This window comes from Drosophila miranda, chromosome 2 (genome assembly GCF_003369915.1).
Source record: "Drosophila miranda strain MSH22 chromosome 2, D.miranda_PacBio2.1, whole genome shotgun sequence".
Classification (NCBI taxonomy): domain Eukaryota; kingdom Metazoa; phylum Arthropoda; class Insecta; order Diptera; family Drosophilidae; genus Drosophila; species Drosophila miranda.
Genome location: NC_046675.1, coordinates 25,252,470 through 25,277,075, shown reverse-complemented (window position 1 = coordinate 25,277,075; position 24,606 = coordinate 25,252,470). Strand labels below are relative to the sequence as shown.

The following is a 24,606-nucleotide window of genomic DNA, read 5'->3' as shown; positions in this document are numbered from 1 at the left end:
TAAGAAAAATGATCCGGTTTGATCGTCTCCGACGTGTTTTGAGGAGGATCAAAGAAGGAGCTGCTGGCAAAAGATCAAATGAAGGCAGGAATTTCATCATAAATTGAAAAACGAAAGGAGGAAGAGCCAGAGTTTTTCTAATAAAGGAAAAAGAAAGAATAAATCACCATAAATTATAGAAAATTGAAGAACTTAAAAAATTACATTTTGTATATATTTCATCATAAATCGAAAACCGAAAATTCAACAAAAGGAAAAGGCGAATAAATATCTTAGGATCCCATAAACCATCGAATATTTCATCATAAAGTGAAAACCGAAAATTCTACAAAAGGAAAAGGATCTTAGGATCCCATCAACTATAGGAAAATCGAGAATATTTCATTATAAATTGCAAATTAAAGTAAGAATTCTTTTTAAATAACTTCAAAAGATTTCTATAAGAAAGAATCCTTTTATGAAAAATATATTTCTTTCTAAAACTCCTCAAGTCTCTGAAGTTCCGATTATGCTCTCAAAATTAAAGGACAGAGATTTTCTTTTCTTAACGAGAAATATCTTCAAAGAAAATCATATATTTCTATCTCTATTTGCATAGAAATAAAACCACATCAGTTCAATTCGATTATGGGGAAAAGTCAACAAGCGCCCCATCTAACACTTTCCTCAATCGATGCAATAAATCTTCATTTGAACACACAGATTTCTGCATATATTCCGCAGTTTTTCCAGACACTTCAAAGGCAGAAGAAAACAAGTTGAAAAGTTCACAGCTTGAGGAGGAGACATCTTCCAACTTCAATTCAATTAACGCTGCTGCCTCTGTGTCGTCTCCGATCTGTGGTGGGATCATGTGCAGTGGAGCAATGGAGCAACAATGGAGAGGAGCAGAGCGTATTAATTCAATCAAGAGGTTCGCTTATTAAACGTTTAAACGTTTAAAGTGACAAACATGAGACCCCGACTCTGAGAAGGGGAAGAGATCACTCCATTGAGTGATGTGGTGGGGAAAATTCTGTGAATTAAATTTTATACGATTAAAGTGCAAACTATGCAGAAAATGTATTGCATTCATGAATTTTTAAAGACAAAACATGAAGCACAGACAAAGAAAACGAAAAAAGAGTGTCATGGGTAGAGTTCTGCAGTGTATCTGTATCTGTATCTGTAGAGATTTCTATTCATATATGTAGATACGGTAGTAGTGGACGACTCTCGCTGGCTGTCAGCAACTGGAGACTGCAACTGACAGCAGCAGCAGCAGCATTCCCGCACTCCTCGAATATTTATGCAAAATTAAAAGCAAATCAACCGAGGCAGCTCTACAGTTCTGCAATTCCCATTCCCATTCCTAGCCCCATCTGCAGTCACAGTCGTCACTCCTCATGGCAGTAGAGTACATGTAAACGATTCTGACGCCATTGCCAATATCCACGGAAACAGAAACAGAAACAGAGGCAGAGGCAGAGGCCCTGCTGATGCTGATGATGCCAATGCCTTTAAACAATGGAAACTCTAGACTGGAATTTCTATAAAGTAGAATTTCTTGTTGTTTTTTTTTTGCGGAGGGAACTCCATGCCAAAAAACAAACAGAAACCAAAGACATGCCTCACATGCAATACTTGTAGTTGTTCAATAGCCTTCAAAACAAAGGCCAAATATTGTTGGGGAGCTGAAGGAATATCGATTCAGTTTGATAGGCATTTTTTTTGGTTGGAGGTCAGACTTTAGACAAAGGTATCCCCCATGTGCAGAGACACTCGTAAATCATGGCCCATGCCCGCAATTTCGGGTCTCTTTCGCTCTCTGATCTAAATGATTGGCTTTAATTTGTTCAACACCTACTGGGATTTTAGATTTAACCTCTTCTTTCTTTCCTCGGCAGTGGGCCCACAATTTATCAACATTTTAATGATTTTTTAATCTATTTCTTTTCTAGTCTCTCGCTGTACAGTCTCAGGCGATCGATGGATCGATCAGGTAGGGGAAATGCAAGGCACAAATTCAGGCAGAAAGAACAAAAAAAAAAGGTTCTCAAGGGTCATTTCAGGTACAGAAAAAGAGCAAGACCTTGTCTTGTGTGTGGATGGTAATCTACAGAGAACATATTCCACAACACACAGAGACCTATCCTATCCCTAGAGGAGTGTAGTGGTTGTTTCTGCCATAGATGTCTGCTTCCCTTTCCTCCTCTCTCTCGCTCGCTCTCTCTCTCCCTCCTCTCACGGGTGTACCTCAATTGATAAACAATTGACTCTTGTGTGTGCATCCCAGACATACGAACATCGACATCGACAAACAGACAGACAGGCACACAGATATAGCAGAACAAATACAGGCACGGAAATGCAATCAACCATGACAATTTTAATTTAAGTGTTCCCTCGCCTCTCTCTCTCTCTCTCTTGCCTTTCTTCCCTCTCTCTTCCTGTCTCTTTCTCGGCAGTGGCAGGATATAACAAAAAAAAACTTGGCAAAGTTGTTGCATTTGGTTTTTGCCAAATATTCCTTCTACCCTTCTGACACCCCCACTTCCTTTTGCCGTTCCTTTCCTGTCCCTCCTCTGTACTCTTCCTTCTTCCCCTCTTCGCATTCCCCATCTGCCCCATGTTGCGTTGTAGTCATCGACGAGACACGAACCTCAAAGTAAATAAGTTTTGGGGATAAAGGGATTTCGGGAGTACGTTTGAGGCTTTGTTTTTTTAAGAATGACGATGATACACATACAGTCAATGAATTCCTCTAGACTTAAGAGCATTTTGTGTGTGTGGTTTCTATAGTTGTACTTTTTTATTAGGGTGTTCCACAAGTTTATAAACTTTCAGAAATGCAGTGGATTGACAATATAGATTCTATGGAGAAGAAAAGAAGAAATTTTTAAACGGTTATACGTGTTGCGTATCATGCGGCAGCGCTCCTCGGTCGGTTGGGTGGGATATGCGCCATTGACCGTCAACAATCTAGACTTTAGATATTCCAGATATAGAATCGATCATAATTTCTTAAAAATTAGGGGTATATGCTTTGTCCTTAGCACCAATCATCACTTTCGGATGAGCGCAGTATTCAGTATTTGGCTCGTACTCGAATGCGAGACGAAGGACCGATGCGGATTTCCATTGTTGGCTTTGTCTTCCATTTCCTAAGATCCTTAGATGTGTGATCCTAAGATCGTTATATTAATATGACTTACTGGCAGTTACACACCCTGTAAATTTATCTTAAATTCCCCTGGATTATTTGCAAATATTTTTATTTAACAAATTTCCTTAAATTTCCCTAAAAATCCAATCTATGATAAAATCCTTTCCCATTCTCCTCCGACTTCTCTTTATTAGAGAGTTACCATCGAAATCCCCCATAATATTTAGAGTTCTTTCCACACATTGAATCACCATAATGTCAAATATTAGTGCTAATGCATATCATCGACAGATGGTGACCCCTTTCGAAAGCTACTTTCGTATGCAAGTCAGATGCTGATGGAACCCCAGCTGGAACGTGTACCTGACCCATCCCCCATGTCCCATCTGTCCATTTGCCCGGGTGTTAAGCGACAGTGTCTCCTGCTGCCCCTTCCCGCTGCTAGTCTGTGCCGTTGCACCATCATCCTGGTGGCATCATGGCAGTGATATTGTTGGAGGACATCCACATCCACAGGAAGAACAACAACAGCAACTGGAGGTTGGAGGTTACGTTGTCCTGCCGCTCACGTAGATGACATACGACTTGTCTGCGACGATTAACAAGTCGGCAGAGTGGGACCGTGGCTGGTGATGAGTGAAGGAGGAGCAGGCGACAGAGAGTAAAATGGCCACGTGACGGGTCGGAGAAGGAGGAGGCAAAGGCCAGGCAGTAGGATAGCCGGAAAAGGCTGAGGTGGAGGTTGAGGCTGACCTCCTCCCTCCCCCCACTTGACATGTCGAGGCCATTTTGGGGAAGGGCTTTTCAATAACAACATTTGCATATTCCATGACATTGATGTGTGCATGTGGGAAGTACTCAGACACTGAGGGAAAAACAACCAAACTTTAGAGATAATTTCCATCGAAAGATGTAAATCCAGGTCTTGGAAGTGTACGTCTATCTGTAGTGGGAATAACTACCTATCTTAGATGAACGTATTCTCTAAAATGGTTCTCTTTGATTGATGAAATATTAAAGCATCATAAGATCGCAAGAATACAAGTCCCCAATATCCCAGTTTTCTCAGTGTATGGACGAGTACATATTTATGTGGCACTGTTGCCAGGCCAGACCCAAATGATGCGTCTGAGTGGCTTTGGGTTTACTGTTGTTTCTGTTGCCGCCGTTGGAGAGGATCCTTTGGGGAGCATTTAACGAGTTTTATGCCGTCGCGACGTGTTAATGCTTTTGCAGGCCGACTTTAAGGGCAACAACAAATTGGAATGATGCTTAAACTGTAGCACACTCACACGCACAGAATTTACCACAGTATCTGTCGGATACAACTTTCGAACCAAAAGCAAACACATATGAAGTGTGTAGGCACTATTTGGTTTTTTTTCTGTAAAGAATTTCTATCGGTGTCGAGTGTTTTCTTTTGTTTAGTGCGTGGTACGTGCTTGAACTACAAAACTCTAGATTTCATAGATACACACATACACATATATAAATTAGGCAGAAGAGGAAACGCTACAGAGTAGTGCCCCCTACTCTTTCGGGCCCCTCCTCAATTCGACTGCAAGAAAAGTGCGTTCCTCATGTGCTTGAATTATGGTGCGCATGCGTGCCACGCCACGCAGAGGCCCTTCTTCACCCCGGGGGATACACTGAATGCCACTTGGAATTGTGCCCTCCGCTCAAGTGTGTATCTATGTGTCTATCTATTCATCCCTATCTATAGATACTCGTGCTCGCAGCTTGTGGAATGTGCCTAATGGAAATGACCTTTACGGCAAGGCACTCAGATTTGGGTCAGTCATGCAGCAAGGATTGCAAATGGATTGCCTCTTCACTTGAAATACGATGCCACAAGAGAAATTCAATGATTAAAAGATCTAATGGAAGATTAGAGGAGCCCAAGCCTAAGAATTTGGCACGACTGAAACATTATTAGCGGTTCCTTAATAATCCAAAAGGGTGTATTCGTTGTTGTCGGAAAAAGATAAGAAGATCTTAGCCCAAGAATATGCTTGATTGAATTACTTCAATAGATCTTGAGGGAGATCTTCTACATCCAAGTAATCCTTACCCAATAAGAGTCTAAAAGATCTAAAGGGCTTTCTAACTGAATGAAATCTCTGTATGAGTCCCTTAAGAGACTTTTCCTCCCAGAACATCAACATCTTAAACACTCACTTAATCCTTAAAGTCCAAGTAAATGCATCCGATGCCGTGTCCATTGTCATTTGGTGGATAACCCGTAAGCGCTCTCGAGCATCCTTTCACTTGTTACGACGTGTTATCCTCAACACTCACACACACACACACAAACACACAAAAACACACAATATCCTCCTCACACAATGCTTGCTCTGGTTCTGGTTCTTGTTCTATTATCTCATCCATGGCCCAGAGCAAACACCTACTCCATTTCTTTCTTTTTTCTTTCTGTGCGATGGGTAAACAGGAAATGGGATACAGCAGGATACAGGCTGAAGAATATGCATGTAGCGCCCTCCCCGCCTCTCGTATGCAAAAAGTAAACACTCTGAAAATGAGTGTGTAATTTTCCAAGGCAAACAGCCAGCAAACGGCAGTGTTCCAGGGTTCCTCTTCAGAGGAGTGAGGCATGGCCAAAGGAAACACGTGTGAAGTGCCACAAGGAGCACAGGAACCGGCAGAATGTCGCCGCCTCTGACATGTCTCTGAATCGAAATCATTATGTCTCCATTCTAATCAGTGAATGCAGCGGCAGAGAGAAAAAGTGGGGCAAAGGTAAAGTTTCCTTTGGGAGTTGAAAAAGGGCAAATAAAAGATAGTTCTGTATGAAATGTTGTAGTGGCGTGAATCTAGTGCAAAACAGAAATACATTTGCTTAAAACGGACATTTAGAGCTCGTTAGTTGTCTCGTTTAGGGGTTTGCCTCACAGTGTGGCTTAGCAGTTGAGGGAATTAGCATGCCTCACAGACGTATCCCCTTTCCATTCACATTTCCACTCCCCACTCCCCACTCTAGACCGCAACCGTGTCATTAGCTCTCCCCACTTAGTAGAGTACTTTATTTATGATTGTTTGGACAATCAATCGTTTCATTTGTTCTGCCCCGTACTCTGTATTTGATCAAGCAATTAAATGCTCGACACGACGCGAAAAACCCACGCAAAAATACGAGTATTTGCCTCTCAAAGAGTGGAAAAAAATCCATAATATTTAATGCTACTCGTTTGTAATAAATGCAAACTATGTGGCAAGCCATCAACACAGCCACAGCCACAACCACACCAAAGAGCGGCAGGTACAGTCACCGGCAAAGGCTACAGAGTCACAGAGCGATTATCGATACCCACACAATCGATTTATGTGCAATTTGCATGGCTGTGCGGTGTCACTTTAGATAAACGTCACACACACGTAAAAATAATTGACATGGCTTTCAGGGTACAGTGCGGAACGGTAGAGCATTTGCTATGCTAATTTATGACGGTACACTGCGCGACAGAAATATGATGATGAAAAGAAACGTCAGGGAATTGTGTTCCAAAAACAGGAAGCAGTCATAAATCCTCAATAAATGGATTCCATTGGATTGAATTTCTGTTTGTGAATGAATGTTTCTACAATTTTTGCAGTATTGCTATACTTTCACCGCGCACTGTATAGAATGTGGGCACATAAATATTTGCACGATTTTGGTGCATGAAACACATCACAAGTTTGTATTTTTGTGGCTTAGTTTAATAGACTTGCTATCGTTTATAGAGTGTGCTTATACTCTCGTTAAACACTGTAGCGTGGTCCACAACATTGTGTATGCCCCCACATGTTTGTTCATTGGTTGTCCACACCTTTGGGATGCATCAACGATTCCTCTTTTGGGGGACACAAACTGCACACAATTAAGTGCAATTTTCTATAGAAAATATTTATCCGAGGAAGTCAACTGGAAAATGAAGCCTCCCCAAAGAACAACTATTATTTTTAATGAATGAGAGCCTTCTGCAGCTCCAGCGTCTATCCATCCGTAATGAGATCCAGTCTGCGCCTCGTCTGTGCTTCTCCCTTAATTACGCTGCAAATTATTCATACTCACGAATAAGCGGCCCCAAAGGGCAAGCGAAAGATTGAACGTTTACTCACCTGCAAAGAAAGAACAGAAGCAAAAGTTTAAAAAATTATAATAATTATATAAATTATAGCTAATAGTAATATCAGAGAGCCCTCTAGATATATAGTCTTTTATGTATATATATTCCCCATTTATTTCTGTCGCTTTGCATGATTCATAAACATCTGCCTAAAAGACAATCAATCTTTATCTTAAGGCTTTTGTATTCAAATTCCAATTTAAAAGATTCAGTATTCAGAGTTCAGTATTAAGATGCGTACGCAAATCGCTTACAAATTCAAAAATAAAAGAATTTAAATTCGCAGAAAGACCGCAACGAATCTTTCCACAGTTTTTTCGGAGTTTGCCTTTTTGGCCTCTTTTTTGGGTCTTTTGGGTCTCATCAGATGGCTAAAAGCTCCCTTTACCTCTATCTCTCTCTCTCTGTGTCTCTTTTTCTGATGTTTTATTCAATCTGCGATTGATTTGCATATAAAATTGCTTGTTAGCCCTGCTTTCTGCTTGGTTTTTCTGGTTCTGCCTTCAGTTGAAATATCGCCAACTTTCACATGTAATTCTGCCCCACATGTTCCCATGGATTCAAATGAAGTTCAACTTTGACATTTTGATCTTTGCGGGGTGGGGGGAAAGGCTGAATCTAATTGAACCCACATAAAAAATCATTAAGGTGTGCATAATTGCAGTTGTCGGGAGATAATGTCCCAAAACGAATGGCAAAAAATGAGATACATAACATAAAGATAGAGATACCCATAAAAGATACTACGATAAATACTAGAGTTTTCCAGTAGATGGTAGATGGCCATCCGTCGTGTGCATATGGCAAAAAAGCTTAACCATCAAGGGTTAAAATTGATTCGATTCGAATGGCCCCCATTTGTAGAACTCATTCGCCAATTGAATTTCAGACAATGCCGCAGACAATGCAAACAGTGAAAAGCCAATTACTTTTTATCACAATTCAACAGCTTGCCAGCCAAGGGAATTTCCATAAATATCAACACGAATGCGGAAAAAGTGTGGAAATGGCACGGAAAAATAATAATATTTATGGCGAAAAATCAGACACGCATAAATATTTTGAACGAACCCAAAACCGAAGATAAATACACGTTAAATAAAACAAATACGCGATTCTATAACTCCATTTGAGTGGTGGGGAGAGGTAGGTAGAGGGAGTGCAATGAATCATTGGATAGGAATGGAAATGTGGCTTAAAGAAAGGCAAACAGAAGGACGGGCCGCAATTAATTGAATGCAAATATGGAGGGTCAAGGAGGTAGACATCGAAAACCGCAGGTGGAGTCGTCGATTGTGGGGGACTGGGGAGTGTTCTGCCTGATTTGATGTGAACAAAACGAAGGGAACACCACACTCACAGAACTTTATTGTCCGGAAAGTGATCGCCCAGACAGCGATCGAGTGTGTGAGTGTGTGAGTAGTTGCGAAAATATGCGAAATGTGTGAGTTGTCTCTTTGTTTGCCCTATTCTGATAGAGTATTCCGTTCTTTTTGGTTAGATATTGGCAATGAAAAGAGAATAAAGTCTTGATCAGGTGGGCTCTTTTTGGTACGCACTCACGTGCTCATTAAAGCATTTGGATCTTACTCGTTACTCATATTAGAATTCAATTGTCTTTGGTGTAACCTATCTATTTCTTATATCCACAGTTGAGGTGCAAAAAGGCTACTTCCTTCCGTCACCTACAATTTTGTAAATATTTTGGCATCCAAAATCTTGAAGATACGAGAAAACCGAAAACGGAGAATAGTATATAATGATTATATCTTAAATTAAATTAAACTGGGATTAAATGAACTCATTGCAATCGGATTATTATCATAGACAGAATGAGCCAAACAAAAAGCAAGGTATTTATCTTTTAGCTCTTTGAACACCTGGCTTTTGAACACTATTAATGCTAGAGTGCATATTGTGTGAATAGTTTTTAGAATGCAAACGCAGATCTGTGATTTAGGTATATCATTCTAGTTATATTATTTGTATAAAGCTTTAGTTACTTCCTAATGAACAATCTTTTTGGTTATCAAAACAAATCTGTAAAATTTTTTATATGAAAATTTTAAATTTTGAAAACTTTTAAACGTTTTGGATCAACATTTTCAAGTTCTTAAAGTAATCATCTTTCGCAAATCACGATATTTATAAGAGTTTGATTTTTATTTTAAATTGAATGACATTATCATCTAGTTTTTTAGAAATACTTAGCTTTTCTAATACAAAATCCTCGAATTTGAGAATCTTGAAACCTCTTAAAATCTCCTAAAAAATATCTATGAAATTCAATAGATAGAAAAGAGTACATAAACTTCGTGCTGTAGAAATTACTCTTCCCGCATTTCTTGTTAAAAAAAAGAAACAGGTTTCTTCATTATGAATCAATCGTCAAGAATTTGAAACTGGGTGCGGTATGTGCACCGCGGAGGTGTGTGTGCGGGGCGCTGAGGTGCGGTGCGGTTTGGGGGCAGGCAGGCAGCATGTCAAGTGAAGTTTTCATTTGGTTGCCGTTGCTGTGGCTGCTGCTGCTCGTATCTGGAAACTGCACAAGATACAACTACAAATCGCTGCCATTCATTTCCTAATCAATGTGGCTGCTGCCTGCTGCCGCTACTCCAATGCTTACTGTTTTGTGTGTGTTGCATGGTTTCGTAAGCCAAAAAAAAAAACAAAAAACAAGTATTTTGCCCCAACAAAAAAAGCAACAGAGCTGTTGCTTTCAACGCATTTTACATGTCTTATTTTATATATCTGTGGAGTTTTTCTTTTTGTCTTTTTCCGTCTTTGAAACTATGCAACACACATTGCTGAATGAACCACAGATTGTGCCGACTTGATGGGGGGAGGAAGGCTTTGCAACAGTGGCCCCTCAGTTTAAAATCCAGTTTTATTTTTCGCCGTATCTACTCGCAGATTGTCGCCTTTTGATTTCAAGACTTCCCATTCCAAGCTGCTAATAAATCTTGGCTCTTAATAAGATCGTTTCGCGTACAAATATTGTGTTTGTGAAATTTTGCATGTGAGAAGTGGAACAAGCAGGTGGAATGGAATACCCATACTCAGAGAGGGGGGGTTCTGAGCGAGCGATGGGTTCTAAGAAAAATAGTAGGAAGCTTTCCGTTTTGGCTTCCAAGAAACAACCTTAGGGTCTGCGAGACTCTATCGAATCGCTTCATTTGGTTTGGTTTTAAATGTCGCTTTGGTTGCCAAACTCCCTCTATTCAGGGGGAGGGGAGGGGCCATTCCCAACTTTGTTTATTTATAGCCACAACTGAATCCTCCCCGCACGAATGCGCTAATTGCAGGCAGGAATGACTACATTCAACAACAGCAAAAATACATTCGGAATATTTTCCATCAAAGTACACGTGGCTCGACACCAAGATACCCTGTACTACATATATTTTACTATCTTTCTATCATGTAATGCGTCGCGCGTCATGCGGTAGCGCCCCTCGGTCTGTTGGGCTGCATTTTGCCTGGGATCGGAGCGTAACTTGAGGGTGCAGTAATGGCATCGCCACTTGAAAGATGCAGTCATTGAATATCAACGTCCAGAATATATCTACTATTCGGATTTGCTTTATTTATGTTGGTAACGCTTCCTTCTTGGTGTTACGTACGTTTACACGAATTTAATACACCCCCACGCCCGATGAGTGCTGGGTACCAAAACTTAATTTGAAGCTCACGTGACTAACACAAGACAGAAGCTAAATTAACAATTTTACAGCTCAATTTCGAGGGAAAGAGTGAAAATAGGGGGAAAAAGGGTTACAATTTTTATCCATTTTCCACTTTGTATGGTTTTTTTTTTTGTTATTTTTGATTGCAAGCCCAAACAATTATGAAGGCATAACATGGCAACAGACCACGAATCATGGAGGAACATGGAGGTGTAGCCCTAGCTGGGTATATGTTTGGTAGTCGGTTGGGGGCGAGGTAATTGCCTCGAAACATGGGAAGGGCCCCTGCCCCTGCCCCTGGCCCCCAGAGCAGAAATAGAAATCACTCAATTCAATGGTTCAATGCAGAAATGCAGTTCATGGCCCCCCTTCTGTTAGATAACTTTCCCAAAAGAGTCAAAGAGCTGGAGTCAGGAGTGGCAGCTGCACAATAATGGCGTTAAATTACCAATATAAATCAATGGGTTAAACGTTGGAGAAACACCCGCATGCGAGACAGAGAGAGAGAGAGTTGGCGTCTCCAAAATCAAAGTCTCCAAAGGGCCCGGCTATGGTGTGTGTGTTCCATTTCGCCTGTTCCTCTCCTCCACCTCTGATCTCTGATCGGATCTGAAACCAGTTCAACAACAACTTGACTTGACTTGGATTCTGTCTGGAGTCTGTTAAAGACTTTTTCTTTCTTTTAAAGCGAGTTTTAGTTTCGAGTGGAAATTCTCACTCAAAAACCCCCGTCCCCCGTCCACCCCAGCACCCTTGGAGAGTTCTTTTGTAGACTTTTGTTGGTGACTGTGTGCTAGGGCCCCTCTCGAATACATGTTTCTTGTTCTTTTGGTCTTTTATTTTTTGTCAGAGATCGAATCCGTTGCTGGTATTCTTTATGGTCATGTGAAAAACTGGTTTCTTTCCTCCTCTCTCGATACAGAGGTAGAGATTCTTTATGGCATGGCCTGGCATGGTATGGGGCTCTTGTGGCTCTTCTGTGTATATTTGCTTTTCCAGAAATCGGTTTAAAGGATTTGCTTTCAAAGCTGGAGCATAAATTGCGGTTTTAAGCTTCAGCTTCAAAATGTCTTCATAAATATTGAAGGGATTTCGTGTTGAACTTGGCAATGGAAAAGGTATTCTATGGAATCAGGATGAGATGTTTATTGGTGTGGTTTCTACTTATTCTTTCTTTGCATTTACATATCCACATCTTTATAGATCCATTCCCCATCCAATTTCCACTTATTATTCCCACGAATGATAATTATCGTTATGTGGGAACCCCCCCAACTTCTACTTTCTATACCATATCTGCATACATATCACATATCACACAGTTATTCCCATAAATAGTCATCGGGCCGTAAAAGCTCTGTTCCATCAGTGAATGGCCATAAAAATAGCATAGCAATGGAATTCCATCGTCAAGTCTCGGCTATAATCAATATATTAGCTGTAGCCATGAATTATGCATTCCAATATGTCGCCCCAAAGATTGCGGCAGGTCTTGGAGCCAGCAGATAAAAAAACATACATAAAAGTGAATGCCAGAGCTATAGTTGGAGACCGACAGAGAGACCGAGTCTAGTCTACTACTAGTCGATCATCAATGTCAAGTTTTTCTACCCAAGAGAGGGGGGTTTCAAGGGGGTTCCAAGTTTATCGAGGGGAGAGTGCAGTCGGTATGCGAGAAAAAGGTGACAAAATGGTTCTCTGCAACCTCTGCAGCGAGCACTCAAGTGCAACAGTGAGGCTTGCAATTATTCACTCCCGTGCAAAAGCAATTTTTAATTTTTGCCCTTCGGAACTTTAACTGGGACTCGGGTAGAATCTTGCCACCCTACCGGTCTAGGCTAAATCTTATTGACCTGCCGTCGTTGCACCATCGCAGAATATGCAATGGCGTAATGTTCGTGCACAAGCTCCTTCTTGGGACTGTTGACTCCCAAACTCTCTTGGGTCAGATTGACTTGGCCGTTCCATCCAGACCTACCCGTACTTTTAGGCCTATCCGTCTACCCATATGTAGGTCTAATTATGCTGATCATGAACCTTTTAGGGTTTTATGCCATAATTATAACTCCCTCTGTCTAACCCTATCCCCTGAACTGTCTCTTAAACTAATTGCATGCAATATTTATAATCATTTAAATTTAGCTAACTTTTAACTTATCTTTTTCTGCCTTTAGTAACTAAGTACCATTATTAACAGATAATTTGTTAATTTAATAAATAAATAAATAAAGAGAAGGCCCCAAGACATCACTAGAGGGTTAATGAATACTTCAAAGATTTTTCATCAATTTCTATTGATATTTTCTATAAGAGAACTGATCTTTGGGGAGCTATCAGAACACTTTTATTCTCTTTCCACGTTCATTCTACTTTCATCTTAGATTCACGCAATTTTCCAACTAATTTTCACTTAGTCCCACTTCTGTTTTCTGAGTTTTGTAACCAGTTTTTCCTTCAGCAATTTCCCCATCTCTTACATTTAAAATATTCAAAATGTTTCACGTTCATATTCAAAGACAAAAAAGCGCCACTTCATCAAAAGTTTCACTTTCGAAAAGTTCATTAATTTTACGAGTACAAGTTTTCCCCTCCCCCCTCCCCCTCCCCACTCCCCACTGCACTACCATTGGCATCGCATTTTCCTTGCCCATATTCGTATATTCATTTTGGTGGCTCTCTGGTTGATTACCCCAGCGACAGATACAGATACAGTGGCACTGGCAGAGGCAGAGAGTCCAAGCAACAGGTTGCACGGACGTAATGACAGTTGCAACAACAGTGTGCCCTCTCACTCGCTCCCTCTGGCATCTCCCTCTCCACTAGTTGCAGCAATTTGTTGGCTTTTGTTGATTATTTTATATATCCTTTTGCCATGTGGAAATTATACACTCGAATGTTAATTAACCGTTTCCTTTCGGGCTTTTCGGGCTTTTCATTCGATTTTCGTACGCTATAAATCGGTAATTTTGGTGATTAAACGGCAGGCATATAATGGATACGATGTAGATATCAGTTTTGGGGTATCGGATCGGGTTGCCTGAGAGGGGGTTATCAAACTTTTGGCATCGGCATCGGCTTCAGCATCGCTGGTCTAACCATCAATTTGTTTAGCTCGAACTCTCTTTCGTGTGTAACCTTTACGGGTCGGTCTGTCTCTGTTTTGTCTGTCCATAAAAAAAGAAACAGCAGTTTCTTCTTCGTGTTTTTTCAATGCATTTTCACTTAGTGCAAACTTGGCACTTGCTTTCCCCCCCCACACCACTCCGCCGAGACTCTTTTTTTCTGCCTGATGAGGTGAGGTGAGAGTTTTCCAAAGCAAATGAGGAGTGCAAACAGATTTGGCTTAACTAATGAGTTGGGAGGGAGATCTTTACTGGAGGATAGATGGTGCACAAATACGGAAGGGGGGGACAGGGTGGAGAGCAGGGTTTTTTTTTGTAATTATTTTGTATTGCTTTCTAATGAAAATGCATTTTCCAGGAGTCTCTCTGTTGCACGAGCTATAGATAGTTTTTATTTGCTATGTGCTAAACCACATTAATCAAAGGTCAGTAAAGCCCTCCAGATATCCATAAAATAATGCCTTTAATTCGTTTAAATTCCCTTAAAAACATATTCTTTCTACCAAATTCAACAAAAATTAAAGCGCCCCAGTTTGTAGATATTTTCTGGTGGGTTCGGTTCTGTGTTCTGTTTGTTGCTGTGTCGCTCGTTACCTGTTGCTGAAATGATTCATGACGAAAGTGGTTGTTTGGCAGAACGTGTTGATTGCCCGCTCCCGAGCCGCTGACTATATCCATCTCTCAGGAGGAATGGAATGCGCTGCAACAATTATTGTATGATTTCCGATGATATTCCTTGTTCGCTGTGTAGAGGTTACGATGGTTGATGCTGCTTTTGCTCAGTGCAACATGCTGCACAGACATTTGAAAATCTTGTTCTTGTGGAAAACAAAAAAAAAATGTCAATGCAAGATTTTCTCCTTCTTCTTTTTTTTTTTGGTTGGTGCGAAAACGGGTTTTAGGCACTGTAGCATATGACACTTGGATTTACATTTTTCTTTTTTGTGTATGATTTTTGAGTGGATTTGTTGTGTTTGTTGTTGCTTTTGTTAATTAATTGAAGTCGCGAGACGCGCGCGTGACAAAACAGCAGCAACAACAGCGAAACTAATGCCAAAGGCACGGCTCGGGGATTGGGGATCGCCGATCGGGGATCGCGGATCGCGGGATAATGCCAGGCACGTTCGATCGCATAAAAAAGTACAGGCGCCCCCGAAATAAACCGAACAAACACCGACACGAAGAAACCGATGAAAGAGCAAGCGAAACAGCAATACAAATCACAGCATACACACACACACGTAAATATCACTGAGAGGGGGGGTGGCGGTCGTGTGGGGTGGGAGGTAGGGTATCAATATATCGAGAGAGCTCGCTCCGAGTATCACCAAAAAATTTTCATCCGTTAATCGCGTCCATTCGCCACCAACTTTTGTCGACTTTTGAAATGGACGCCGCGGCGCGGCACGCTCAAGAAAAAGCAAAAGCCGACGGCGGCTGTGGCTGTGGCGACGGCGTACGTGTAGGTACGTCCAACAAAAAAAAAAAAAAAATATGCTCAAAAATGCTCACACACACACACACTCACATACACACGCACCCATGTGCCCCTTTGATTCAGGTGTGTGCGGATTCGGATTCGGATTCAGGTAGACACGTACGTAAACTTGTTGCTGGCAACATGAGCAGCGAAATGTTGCCAGGCAACTTTTCGGTTCCATCTGTATGTGTTCGAGTGTATGCGCGTGTGTGTGTTTGTGGTTCCACTCCACTCAAAGCGACAGCGCTACAAAATGGGCAGCACTGGCAAGGCTCCTCTCCGTTCGCTCTGTCCGAAGGAGTTTATGGCAATACTCTTCAAAGAGGGTTGGCATATCTTTGAAGAGAAGTTTGGAATATAGTAAAGGATCCAGCATAGGTATATCTATGTCTTTTTGAGTGACACTCTGCACAAAATCCACTTTATGCTTCAGGGGACTGCCGGACCAATTATGGGTTGTAGGGGAAGACTTGTAGGGATATTTATACAAATTCAGATATAATATTAAATCTTAGGGATTTTAGCTGGAATTAATTTGAAGAAAATCTTAAGACTCTATCCTATAGCTGCCTTGGGAATAAAATTTTGCAAAAGATATTTCAAGCGAAACTCTACAAGTGTCTAATGGTGTCTACATAAATAATAATCTGAGTAGCGCCCAGTAGCTGGCTCCAGACTCTCAAGTCCACTATGTATTCCATTTAACCTCGTCCTATACTCTACTCTCAACTCCAATAGCTCTCAAGGGAAGCCATGCATCTGAAAGAAAGGGTATCAAAGTCTCCATTCTCTGAGGCCAGTCTGTCTTCCTTTCTTGTCTGTTGCTGCCTGTTGGGTGCTGCCTGGCGATGCCTGGTGCTGCTGGTGTGCTCTCTGTTCAAGTTTGCAATCAAAGATAAAAGAAAAACTTGCCAGCTTTTGCTGGAGCTGCAGGCCCGTGGTCCCCGCAGTCAGTGTGAAGTTGGTATTTATAGGAATGCGATGGAGGAGCTTTTGTTGTTGTTGCAGCGGCAGTGCCTGCTGCTGTGAATTTGCAATGAGTGCAGCAAATGCTTAAGGAACTTGCGTGTCATGTTAAGGAGAGAATTGTAGAGTTCGGTAGGAGAGCGAGAGAGGGAGGGAGTGAGGTAGGGAGAGTTGGAGACCAGATGGTTGGGGCATGAGCCATGAGTCAGTCACCGATTGCAAGGGCGTTAAGTGCGGTCAGCAGATGTATGTATTTAAGTATTTCTTTGATTTACAGGTAAGCATTTGGTTAAGCACTATCATAAATATGAAGGAATGGTAATGGAATATCTAATATGCCACAAGGAGGGGCACAAAACCTGCCAAAGACCTGCTTAGGTCGTATAAATTCCATCATAAATACTCGTACACGAATGGGGGAGGTGCCACTTCTTTCTAAGGATCTCTGTACTCTGGAAAATACTTGTATTTATCGGTATATTTTATCCTTGTGAGGGGATTGGATTGTAGTATGTCTGAATCACATACCACTATGTATACCACTTAACCTTGTCTCTCTTTATAATTCCATTCCACTTATCCTAAATCCTTGGCCATAAACAAATCCGCAGCAAAACATGCCCGGCAAATATCCATAAATAGTTTCTTGTCATTGAAGTTATGAATTTTTCTAGGTCTTTGCTGCTTTCGACCAGAAGGAAACTCCTCCTCCACCTTCAAACAGAAATGTCTTTCAAAACAAAACCCAAGAAGAGTCTTTCCCCGAGTCTGTTCAAGTGCTTCTGCATGAGTAGACAGAAAGCCAACGAATGGGAAATGCGGGAAAATAAGGAAACCAAAACAATACCGTACCTCAGAGTCCGCCTCAAGAATGGGTTGGGTGGCGGTGGGTCAATGGGTAACATATTAACGTAGGTTATGTGTCAGACAGCAGACAGAAGTGAAAGAATTTCAATTAAATAACTTGACTCGTGCTCTTCCCCCCTCCCCCTCTACGATCATTTCTCATAGATAGCCTCCTCCACCGAAAGCCAAAGTTGAGTTGTTTATACTTTATTTTCCCCAAAATTCAATTAAACTAAATTGTTTCTTGGTTTATTTTCTTTTTTTTGGGTGGAATAAGTTTGAAGCGTTGATTTCTATCTGGCGGACCGCCGTCAGCCGTTAATGACCTGGCTTATGTGAAGCAATTACCCCAAAACTTAATGCAACAGCAATTATATTATCAGTACCTCTCTCTCTCTCTCTCTCTCTCTCTCTATGTCTCTCTGTCTTTCCCTCTTTCTCTGTTGCTTTTATTTATTTTATTTATTGCTCATAACATTTCGTGAGCACGTGCAACATTTCAAATTGTCGGCGTGTCTTTTAATTTTTGATACCCAGTACTCAAAGAAAGTGTGCGAAGGGGTATATTCAATTCGTGCAAATGCATGTAACAGCCAGAAAAATAGACTTTTCGATACCATAAATAAATTTGGGAAAAATATAGATCAGAAATCAACAGCTTATCTATTTTTTCATTAACTTCCTCCTACGCCCTTCATTTCTTATTTCCATAGTAAGGGCTGCCCCATGCAACGCTTTGCCTTCATCAAAAATTATAATATTATCGTAAAGAGAACGCCGAATAAACCTTATCATCCAGTGGCTTCTCTGGGCTTTCACCTTTTCAAATTGTATTCAAAACTTAATCACAAATGTCCATATTCGGTGAAAATAAGAGATCAAATAACAAACTCTGGTGGAATATATAGCGGTCAGTAGCATTTCAGTCAAAATTCGATGGTAAGTGTTAGGTTAGAGCTGACTTTATGTTTTCTCTAAAGCGATCTCTCAGCATATGTACATCATATTTTTTTTTGGGTTCTCATACAAAACAATATATTACAATAACACCATTTGATCTAGGGCACTCATTTTTTGATTTTTTCATTAAAGAACTCCATTCAGAATAATGAAAGAGTATAATTTTTCCATATTCACTCGGACTTTAAATTTAAAAATTAAATATCCTATAGAAAATCCATTGAATTATACACTGACTGAGGCTCTTGCCTTCACATTGTTCGGTTCGGTGCTAGTGATGGAGTTCTATATCTGGTTTATCGCTTTTGTTAATCTACTAATTAAGCGGAACATTATAAAACGATATAAATCAGCTGGTAATTTTCCTTACAACAAATATTCGCCAGCTAATAATTGAACTGTAATTAAACGAACATTCCCTCTTATAAGTACAATATTCGAGCCACGAAATTTTGAATATTAGTTGGTTTCCGATCAGAATACAAAACAGTTCAATGCAGTTCAATCGATTAATCTTCGTGCTCTTCGCAGTATGGATAGCATTCAACTTTGACTTGAATGTATGTTAATTATTGATAAACTATTGAGACACGTATGTGAAACATTCTGAAATATGTGTGAGACCATTTCAGGATGCTGTCATCTTCAAGTTTACCAACGTCGTCTGCGAGAGCTACAATACATCCTGGTTTGTGTTCCATAACTGTCGTCTGAAGGCCGTCAGTCGGAACAAAGTGGTCTGCAATATGAATGGAACGGTGCTACATCCAGCCAAAGATATATCAATTCATGCCCGGGTGTTCAAAAGGGAAAATGGATACAAGCCCTGGCTAGTCGATTTTCATTTTGATGTCTGCCGGTATTTGCAAAAGCGAAATATCCCCGTGGCTAATTTAATATATGGGCTATTTAAAGAGTTTACAAACATAAACCACACGTGCCCCTATGTGGTAAGACACTCCAATAGTTGTATAGCTTATAGTAGGAACAATTTTACTTTTTCCTTTAAAGGGTCCACAAGTTGTCAAGGATTTTTATCTAAGGCCCGAGCTGTTGCGTCTGCCCCTCCCGACGGGGGATTATATGTTGTCCCTTCATTGGTTCTTCGATAAGAAGCTACAATTTGATACAAATGTGAGTTTTACATTCGTAGAGGATCTCCTGAAGAGAAATGAAACCAAAAATGGATTGGGCAGATGATTGGATATCTGTGTACTATATACAACCAGGGTTCAATCAGGGTTCAAAGTAAATAAAGCAATTAAACTCAATCATGCGGAAATGGAGATACACATTGATCTCTTTTAAATGTTTTTTTTCCCGTAAAGATGCTTATATCGTTTGGCTCCTTAAACACCTGGCTTTCGAAACTATTAAATCCGCTATGCTGCTCTATTTTCAATATATAGAAACTAGATACTGGGTATTAGAGCTTCGATGTGCCACGACTTCAAACTTTTCCACTGCTTTATTTTTCTTTGTCTCTTAGTTTTTTTTTTGACACAATTATTGGCTTTGTTTGTGGCTCATAGAAACGCCAGCTGGTGGCTGCTGTTGGTCATTACAAATTATATATGTATAAATATATATGTATTTTTTGGAAGGGGAGGAGGGCCTAGAGGGTTTTGGTGGGGTTTGTCTTACTGCAGTTTGGTAATTTGATTTGTACACCAAAAATGTGTCTCCGGAGCTCCGCGGAGGGGCGTAATTGTTGGTCAAAGATATTTAGACATTTACGATTCGGCGGCTGCCTGGCAGGCAGATTATCCGCAGAGATTGTGTCATATTGCTGGCTTAAGGCGGATAATACGGATTTTGTGGGTTCATGACGCAGTAAAAGGTTTAAGAGATATAAACCAGAGACCAGTCAAAATGATTGAATTATAACAAGCAGAATTTCGTTATTAATAAAAGTATTATTCTTAATTTTACTTTGAATAAATAATTTTTGTTCACTTTCAATTCCCGAAAACTTTACTTAGTTTCCAGTTATCAGAATAATACTTTGAACTTCCCAAACTTTTTGAAAACTTCACATTATAATTAGCCCTAAAGCCGCAACTAAACAAAGGCAATTCTTTAGGGTTTTCACACTCCTTATTCCCCCCCCATTGCTTGATTGGAGCTGACATCCCGCCTTGCATTTTCAATCAGATGCCGCAACTGCAACAAAAAATATGGTATCTTGGCACGTGACTGCTTTGAAAGTGGAAAAATGTAAAACCACAAAAAAAACGAACTAAAAGACCATCTGTGAAATTTTGTTAACAAGTTACTGGGCACAACTTTCTTCGGAGAAAGAGACAGAGAGACAGACCCTCAAGAAAATGCCACAACACATGCCAATGTCAGCCAGAGAGGAGTACGAGGGCAAGGCTTTATTAAATTTACGAGCAACTGCAGCGAGCAAAAAAGGGGGGAATTCCCCAACCAGAGACAACCTGCACTGCATTGCCAATGCTTGTGCTTTTGGTTTTTCCTTTGCATATGGGAAATTCCTTGCTCCGATTTGGCTTAAGTTCCTTAACTCTTTTGAATCTAGGGGCTTGCATATATAGTGCATAAATTTATGCTCATTTCGTTGGGCTTCTTCCACTTCCATTTACAATTTACTTCATTTCATTTGAGTTGATGCGAAATTCTACATGGAATTTTACACACAGCCGGAAGTTGAGTCATGGCTGGGAGAAGCAGACTATACAGTGGTTGAAGAGTGATTGGGAATTGTGTTGATATTGAAAGAGAGAGACACTTGGAAAGTCAGAGAACGAGATAATGGGGGATTACGAGATATTTGTATAAGTAATAAGCTATGAACTATTTCTGCTGCTTCGAACGATGTCATTTGGAAGCATAAATTGAATGAATAGCACCAATCAGCACTTTCGGATGAGCGGAAAATTCAATATCTGGCTGGAACGAAGGAACGAAGCGGATGTAAATGATATTTTATGTATTATTATTTTTTTTATTTATTTATATTATTTATTATTTACATTAAAATTAAGGAAAACTCCAGTTAAAAATATTCTTCTTTTTCACTGATTTCTGTAACCCTTTCCACACTTCCCTCCCAAAACTCATACCCTCATAAAGGTGCCACCATTTATCTTAGCTCCTCGACCCACTGTTCTGTTTCTGCCCCAAAAGCACAATCAACGAAACCAATTTCTCAAACTCAAGTGCTCCTCAGAGTAGTCCGAGTCCGAGAATTGGAATCCGAAACAGAAGCGCATAAATTGTGCCCCAAGCGAGAGAGGAATTAAGCCAGAAAAATAAACCAGAAGAAGCAACAAATCCACTAATGACGAAGAAGACACCACAGCAAAGCAAAAAAAAAGAAAGAAACCAAGTTTAAAATAAAATCTAAAATAAAGCAAAAACCAAATCGTCATGGCTGCCTGAACAGCAGTGGTTTAAAAAACTGCATAAAAGGACACAGGGAAAAGTGGGGGGGGGGGGGGGGGGGGCGGGGAGACAAAGGCTTAAAGGAACCGCATCAAAGAGCAGGCTTTTCAGAAATTGAAAAAGAATCAAGGAGAAAGAGTAAAGCAGAGTGGAGTGGAGTTGGAGGAGTTCCAAAAGTAGAGTGAATATCTTTTTATGGGGCAGGTGTGTTTTTTTTTTTGGGATGGCAAATTAGCAGCTACTGTCTGGACCTGCCCCCCCTGCCTCCTTTTCTGCACTTTAAAGAGCAACCTACTCCTACCAATTTCCCCGTTAGGCCAGAGGCGAATTTCGGAACATCATTAATTTTAATTTTTGCGCAGACGCACCCCAGGGGCCGTGCCACAACCCAAATGATGTCTGGTTGCCAGGCTTCAGTGCCTCAGTTGTGTCCACTGCAGAGGCGACTGGCGGATCGGGTGATGGCGAGATGTCGGGTGTGATGACGGATGGCCTGGCGGAACGAGGCGCAACAAATGTAAATGTAATTAAGGTGGTCTTGCCACACCGCCGACAATTGAAAATGTTGCAATCATTGGGTTGACAAATGCAATCCACGGCGATGATTGATTTGTATTTGCTTTTGGGATTAATATGCCTACCTTTTTGAAGCGTCGTCGCTGCGATGCCGTGGATGCTGTTTCAGCATTTGCCTCCCTTTTGCCCATTGCCTTCAACAGATCGTCCACATTCCGTATAAAGGGACGATCCCGATCCCGATCCCGGTCCCGGTCCCTGCTGCCGCCGCCCCCACCTCCGCCCAGGCAGCTGGCCATGCTCTTGTTGCCCCCACTGTTGCTGCGGGAACGGGAGCGGGACTTTTGCTTGCCCAGCCAGTAGACCTGATTGGCCAGATTTATTTCGGCAGCGGCGGCAGCTTTGCGGCCCTGTCGCTCCTGTTCCTGCTGCAGATGCACCTGCTGCTGGGGCTGCTGTTGCTGCTGTTGCTGCTCTTCCAAATACTCCCCGGCTATATGCACCTTTGGCGTGCTGACCAGCTGCAGGCCAGTGGCGCCGAAATGTTGCGGGAACTCGTGCAACTCCAGCGGGTAGCGCGGATCCATGGGCTGGCCGGGCTGGCGGGGATACATGTAGCCATCGCGGAGAAACATTTTGTTGGTGGTGTACACCCGGTCGTCGATCTGGTAGATGCCACTGGAGCCGGGGCCCTCGCCGCCGCCAATGATGCCATTCCGTACGTAGGCCGTCGGGCGGTAGCGGACCAGCGGATTGTACACGTTCGATTTGGGTTGTTTCGTCTTGAAACTACGTCGTCGCGGGGTGGGTTTCATATTCGTTTCGTTTTTTTCTTTTGCTTTTTAATTATGTAACTTTAATTCACGTTGGAATCCGAGGGGGCGGAAAGCGAGTGCCGTGCTACTGCATGGAACAAGAACCCTAGAGCATAAGTGCGCGTACTTATTACCGTTTAAAACGACAACACACAAGCGACCGTGTGGCCTAATGGATAAGGCGTCGGACTTCGGATCCGAAGATTGCAGGTTCGAGTCCTGTCACGGTCGAATAGAAAGTATCTTTTTTCGCTTTTTTTTCTTTTTCAGTCAACAAATATTACTCTCAAGTGCCTAAAATAATTATTCCCTCATCAAAATAATTTAAACAGAAGAAAAAGAAAATATAGCTGGGGAGATTATATTCTACATGAAAAGTAGGCATCGGACGTTATTTGACATGGTTATCTACATCAAAACGTAATTATTACACAGTGGCGCTGCTCAGTTTGATATAGGTACTACTTTTAATATTGTGCCTTAAAAGTATGCTAGGATTTTTCCGAACGTTTGTTGTACTGCAGTACGCGCCTAAAAGATGCCACACACATACTATTTATAAAAAACGTGACGAAAACAGGGGAAAATGTTGAATTCTTTGTTGCAAAATCTCACAAAAAATATAGAAAATGTTAAATTTTTTTTTTGTATTTGCCGGCGCACACGTTCAGCACACTTCACGTTCGATTTTCCACTGCAATTGTTTGATTTGAATACAACAACTTTTTCTATTATTTGCTGGAAGTCTGTCTTTTGCACCTGGCACGCACAGAAAATCCAATTAGTCAGCGGGGTTCGGCTCCGGCACTTGTTCACCTTTCTAGCCGTTGCAGCTGTCCGTCCGTCCGGTTTGCCTGCAGCAAGGTAAAACGTTTCCCGAACCCTCAAGTATTGACACAGTTTTCGTGTCACTTGTTTTGTTAGAGACATTCGTCTTCCTGAACACTGAATATGTCATATGCACTGCACTCTTAACCAAAGAATAGAACCGAGAGAAAGACGTACGGGGGAGAGAGAGAGAGATAGAGTGGGGGTGGGGGTAGAGTGAAATACTATGCTAATCTGTCAACTCAGAGTTGGTTAATTAAAGCTTGATTTGCAAATAATTTGTGGCTTAGCCATGCCCCATCGGGTCTTCGGTTGGTGCGACCCAAATTCCCCTTTCGACATTGTTGAAACATTGCAAATTTGTGAGGTACGATTAGGTCGTTGAAATGTTCAGACTATTGGGATACTCAGATAATTCCATTGACGCCCCTTTTTTGGAGGTTGGTTGTCTACCGAGAATTGAGTTCAATTGGGTTTTGGTCGATGCAAAACAGATACATTCAAGGTTATGCTCGAGCCTTGGGGTTCGTCAGAGGTCGAGTTAGAGTTCGAGATCAATGGGAACTATGATCATTGATTCCATTAATTAATGAGAATTATGGTAATGATTGAATAGAGGAATCATTTCATTAGAAGTTCACTTTAATGGAATGGCTTTTTATCAAAGAAGATCTTTTCATTCATCAAAGGAACGTTCATTCCATTAG

At 41.2% G+C, this 24,606-nt stretch overlaps 1 protein-coding gene and 1 non-coding gene across 13 annotated transcripts in view; one reads left to right on the top strand and one right to left on the bottom strand.

The window, feature by feature from the left end:
* The window catches only part of LOC108154591 (tight junction protein ZO-2), a 114,552-nt gene that overhangs the window by 21,970 nt on the left and 67,976 nt on the right, over positions 1-24,606 (bottom strand). The window contains exon 1 of one of the 12 annotated variants that reach the window (XM_017284905.2): positions 22,382-23,256. The exons of 8 other annotated variants lie outside the window; for them this stretch is intronic. In XM_017284905.2, coding sequence (XP_017140394.1) covers positions 22,382-23,071 — 690 coding nt within the window. In that variant the 5' untranslated portion in view covers positions 23,072-23,256. Of the gene's footprint in view, positions 1-14,674; positions 15,470-22,381; positions 23,257-24,606 lie in introns of those variants that run through there. 3 more of the 12 variants (XM_017284896.2, XM_017284897.2, XM_017284904.2) reach the window with 3 other exon arrangements.
* On the top strand, positions 23,230-23,302 carry Trnar-ucg. The gene has a single exon. It is a non-coding gene; the product is annotated as a tRNA-Arg (tRNA).